Genomic DNA, 5719 nt, shown 5'->3' with positions numbered 1-5719 from the left:
ACACACCCATGCCCGAGGTAGGATTCGAACCTGCGACCATACCAGCAGTGCGGTTCCGGACGGAAGCGCCTAGAACCGTCGGCCACAACGGCCGGCAAAGCGCAGGTTATTTCCGTTTCCAAGAAGAGTCGTAGGACAAATGCACATAATTATAGTGTAACGCTATGTCTAAAGTAAGGTGTGATGTTTATGACTAACAAATAACAGTTATATAAAGTGGTGTGCTGACTGTGTATCTGATTACACGTATCTGTATATTTACCTTACCCTGTTTTAAACATTCAGTCTACTAGCAAGAAAGCAATACCCGTAAACCCAAACTAATTAAAACCTGGGTGCGATAATGACAAATTAGAGGTAAGTACATTCAGATCTGCTCGATTCACTACGACCCTGTAATTTGAATAAGTACAAAAGCGGTCCCTGTGCGAAAATCCATAAACTGTGTGAAATAAATCTCTTATCTCGTACTGGTGTCGCCTTTGGTAATGCGTTGCTCTGCTCTCAACACTACTAAACTGACTATAGCTGCAAAAGTCAAAATGCAAGCTATTTGACTGAGACACATTTAGAATTTTTTAAAATAAAAACCACTTGGAATTTGGAGGCGGAACATAACTGAGGAGAGTGACTGTAATGTCATACTTTAAAATCTTACTATATTGTGAAACTGACTTGCAATTGTTAAGCCATATCATAAAAATTACATTTACGAAAACAAATGATCTTTTTGAAGCCATTTTGACTGTTTTTCGACCGTGACTGTTTCAAGAAATATGTAAAGGTTTTTTTAAATTACCACTACCAGTCACAAACTTTGTCAACTATTGTATTACTTATTTATTTAGCGACATGTTCGAGGGAATCCCCTGTAAAGTTGTTTTTTGTAATGCCATTTAGCCTGAAGATGAGGGATTCCCTCGAAACATGTCGCAGAGGATTGATGAATAGTGCAGGCTCTGGCAGTTGATTCTGAACGTAACTAAATGTAACATATACAATACAATAGTTGACAAAGTTTGTGACTGGTAGCGGTAATTTAAAAGAAACTTTACAAATGATCTTTACAACAACAACAAAACTTGGAGTTACATACAAAGCTGGTCTCATTCAAATTCGTTCTACAGCAAAAGCGCAAAGTACATAAATATTGATTACCTTATTGTAGATCGATGTAACAATATGTAGAAAGATTCTTCATCAAAATTTGGTAATAATATTTGTAGCATTTTCTTAATTAATTTTACTTCAAATCTTATTTCTTTCGTAGATCATTAATGCACAATACTCAAATTATTACGCTGAATATTTAATACTAAGCGACTGCCCACTCCGGAGCATAGCAATAGACACTGCTAGCCTGTGCTGCTTCCGAGCAACAACTGCCTACTGTTGCAAGACCTAACGTAAGCTCTTTGTTACACGTACTCAGCATCGGTGGAAGCTGCTTCACAGTGTTCTTTCACACGTACATCTTTGTAATCGATATATCGCTTATGCTCTTGGATAATACGTTAAAATTTACAATTTTCATTAATGTACCTAATTCAATAGGCCTATATCGCTAACATCAGTCTTTTGTAGGTTTATGGAACATGTTTTACGCGCAAGAATTATGACGTTTTTCGAGGATGAATATCTCCTCTATAAAAATCGACGTAAATTCCGCAAACAGAGATCTTACGAAACTCAGCTCGTTCTGTTCCTCTATGACTTCCATAGCTGTGTAGACAACGGCGCTCAGGCAACGCCACCTAGGAACAAGGCCTCACATCGTGAGTCTAAGGAGCCCGTGACGTCACGGGTAGGGGTCTGAGAAGCTAGGAACCGACTACCGACACACGTGATTCGTAGCGTTTCCATGTTGTACTTTGTGCTGTTCGTGAGTGGTTATTTGATCTATACTCAGTTACGATGCCCCGAAGGTGTTGTATGCCGAATTGCAGGGGCAATTACGATAATGGACCTAAAGTCAGTGTATTTTATTTTCCATCTGACGAGAATTTAAGACGAAAATGGTTATCGGCTGTTCACAGACAAGACTGGACACCGAGTAAGCACTCTGTTGTAAGTATCAGTGTATTTGTTTGGTTAGTGTGTCGTAGTTACTTGAAATGTAGTACAGCTGAACAAAATACAGTAAACAGAAGAACGTATTTATAATCTCATACCTCATTAATTTTCGTTATATGTTTTAAAGAGAACTGTATGCTTGTTTTTAGATATGTGAACTGCATTTCAACAAGGACGACATTTTAAGCAGTACCAGCATGTATGACCCGAAAACTGGTATACTCTTGACAGCACCGTTGGATCGTCGACGCTTGAGAAAAGGTGAGTTACGAAACACGCTCTTAGTAAAGTACAGTGGCATAAGAACTATCTTTATTTCACTTATATGCTGTGAGATCGGTTTCATACTTCGTTATTAATTTTTTCAGATGCTATCCCATCGAAGTTGCCTGGATGCCCATCTTACTTGTCGAGTCATCAAACTGCAGTACGAGAGGACCCAGAAATTCGTAGGGGGCGTTTAGAAAATCGTGCTCTTCAAATTGCTATCCAAGAAAGTGCGGACACACATGCGAAAATGATTGATGCGATATCGGTCGATAGTTTAGAACAAATGAAAACAAAGTTGAGTGAGTGTGAAAAGCACAGTGACTGGGTAGTGATAAACAAATCTGACAGTGTGAGCCTAGTGTTACTAAAGCATAATCCTTACCCAAGAATTTTTTGCCACGTAGTTATAAGCAGTGGTTTATTACTCAGTGTCTTCAATAATGATATTGAAGTGAAATGTATTGGAAACATGAAATTTCCCATGAAAGTAAACAACATACAGGTGGTAAGTGATGTTCTTAAGAACATTTATCTTCTGTATAATAGTTCTGAGGCTCCTGTAGATAACATTTTGTCTTTAATTGACCAGTTATTACAAAATTTATTAGAAAAGTTGCCAGGAAACGAAACTAAAATTACATTTTTGAAGGAACAGATTTCATTTTTGAAGTGCAGAAGTTCAACTCAATTTAGGTATGATACTAACTCTATGATAATGTGGTCATTAGTACATTCTATAAGCCCACATGCTTACAAATTTTTGAGGAACACTGACAGTTTTTCTATGCCTAGTCCTAACACCCTTTCAAGGCTTTGTAGTAAACTCTCAACAAATCCTGTCATTGAGCAACAGGGTCATCAGTTTATGAGCTACATCACAAATAAAGTAGGTACTTTATCCTCAGATGATAAAACTGTGCTCCTGTTGATGGATGAAATTCATCTGAAGTCTCAGCTTGATTACAAAGCTGGAAATGTTGTAGGATGTGCCTTTAACACTGAAAAATTTTTGTGTGCAACCAGCGCCTATGTTTTTATGGTTCAGAGCATGGAATCACCTTACAAGGATGTGGTGTCTATTCTGCCAGTTCATACTATTCAGGGTGATGTTCTGTTCTCTTACATTAAAGCAGTCATTGTTAAATTAGAAGCAGTTGGATTTGAGGTGGTTGGTATAGTAGCAGACAATAATGCAATTAATAAGAAAGCAATGTCTAAGTTTTCTACTCCTCCAGATGTGAAAATAAAGTATGATCACCCTGTACAGTCTTCTCCAAATCGCCCATTGTATTATTTTGTGGACACTGTCCATATTTTGAAGTGTATCCGCAATAACTGGTTTAACCAAAAGGAGCAGATCTTGTGTTTTCCTGACTTCAGTGACAGTTTGAAGGGAGGTTTGTCTTCTGTTGGAGCACTGAAAGAATTGCACTTGATAGAAAAAGATGAACTATTGCAATATGGCAGTTCCTTAACTTTGAAGTCTCTATTTCCTAACTCAATTGAGCGCCAAAATGTCAAGTTAGTGTTGCGTATTTTCAGTGATACGACAGTTGTTGCATTGGACACATTTGGTTCAAAGAAAGCAATTAGCAACTGGGAAAGTACTGCAACATTCATCAAAATAATAATTCGTTGGTGGGATATTGTAAATGTAAAAACATTACTCAAGGGACAGAGGTTAAGAAATATTTTCCAAGAACCTGTGACTAGTAAATCCCATCACATACAAGAATTCTTACAGTGCTTCATCTCATGGTTATGTTCTTGGGAAGAGTGTAGTGATGAAAGAAAACTTACTCGAGAGACACATAGCGCTTTGAAACACACAACTGCTGCTTTGATAGACTTCAGTGACTACTGGCTTTCTGAGAAAAACAGATCATATTTGCTGTTAGGAAAAGTACAGACAGACAGTTTAGAAGACAGGTTCGGCAAACACCGCCAGCTATGTGGGGGAAATTATCATGTTTCTCTAAGACAAGTTTTTGAAACTGAACAAAAACTAAGGGCACAGTCTATGTTTTCCCTTGTGCTTCGGTCGAAAGTAGTTGGGGATGTTGTTATTAAGACCACTGATATTTTTTCTACTCATACTGAAATTCAGGGATTAAAAGAAACATCAATACCAGAATTTTTAAATGTAGCAGTAGATGAAAATGATGTTGATGGAATAGATGAGAATACTTGGCCACTGTTGCATTACATAGCAGGTTACTGCTCATACCAAGCTATTAAAAAAAACCATTGTGAATATTGTAAGGTATTCCTTACTACAGATGAAATGAAGCAGGGTGGTGATGACTTGATTATGGTAAAAGACAGAGGAGGGTTGACATATCCTGCAGATGATGTAGTAGTGTGTGTGACATATGTCTATTTAACTCTACAGAAAATTCTAAAAGACCAGGAAATTTTATTTTTAGAACAGGCAAATCAGAGAAATGTACTTCTGAAGGTAGCATCCCACAACATTCCCAGCAATCTTTTTTATGAGTTTCACTGTAAAAATAAACACTCAATTGATTCAGTCATGAATTGCATACTGTTTTGCTGTGCAAATATTTTGCTAAACAATTACACCAAGAGGAGAAATGATGTAACTACTGTTAAAAATGTAACTGTGTACAAAAGATTGAAAAAATGTTAAATTATACTGTTTGGGGCTTGGGAAGATGATGTGAAATAAATGTTTATTTCTATTTTCTGTTTTTATTTCATGCACAGTATCCCATACATCTTGTTGGTAAATGTTATGTATTGGACCCCTTCTGCTCTCTTCGAAATGGTGCAGCCGTAAACATGAGGCTTTGCTACAGATTAATTTGTTACCACAAATTCTCTGTGAAACCCCAATCTCATAGAATTAGGGGAATAGTCTTTTCTGTTCATCAGTAAATATATAATTAATGCTGCTCCTGCTCTGTGGTTGACAAGTTTTTGTATATATTTTTGTCCAGTCAGTAAATTAATTATTCTCACAAGGAGAACAATTCATTGCTAGTATTAGCATGCTAGTCTGCCATCATCATAAGTAAATATTAATCTGCAGAACAGGTCCAGTCTGTCAATACAACCAATATTTCGGGGAGGTGGGAGGACAATACATAACTTAAGCCATTCTTCATTTGAGAGAAATTGATAATGTTTTTGGAGTTTGGAATAGCAGTGCTTTTTTTCCTCTGGGACAACATTAAATAGTGAATAGTAAAAGAATTTAATTGTCATTTAGCTATTGCAGCAAAGCAGTTATCACTGTGATATTTACACTCATACATTCAAGTGAGTAGGGAGGATTTACTGATAACCAACTGTACTACTTGTGCTTGAATAAATCAAATAAAGCTTCTACCCATTCTAGAGGCAGTTTGTTAAA

At 36.9% G+C, this 5719-nt stretch overlaps 1 protein-coding gene across 1 annotated transcript; it reads left to right on the top strand.

Moving 5' to 3' along the window:
• Positions 1-1778: 1778 nt before the first annotated feature.
• On the top strand, positions 1779-4993 carry LOC126456158 (uncharacterized). Its single transcript, XM_050091912.1, has 3 exons — positions 1779-2067; positions 2223-2334; positions 2442-4993. Exons 1-3 carry the CDS (start codon positions 1915-1917, stop codon positions 4991-4993), a joined length of 2817 nt encoding a protein of 938 aa, XP_049947869.1. The 5' UTR covers positions 1779-1914.
• The last annotated feature ends 726 nt before the right edge of the window (positions 4994-5719 follow it).

Source organism: Schistocerca serialis, chromosome 2 (genome assembly GCF_023864345.2).
Source record: "Schistocerca serialis cubense isolate TAMUIC-IGC-003099 chromosome 2, iqSchSeri2.2, whole genome shotgun sequence".
Classification (NCBI taxonomy): domain Eukaryota; kingdom Metazoa; phylum Arthropoda; class Insecta; order Orthoptera; family Acrididae; genus Schistocerca; species Schistocerca serialis.
This window is presented reverse-complemented; position numbering and strand designations above follow the sequence as displayed.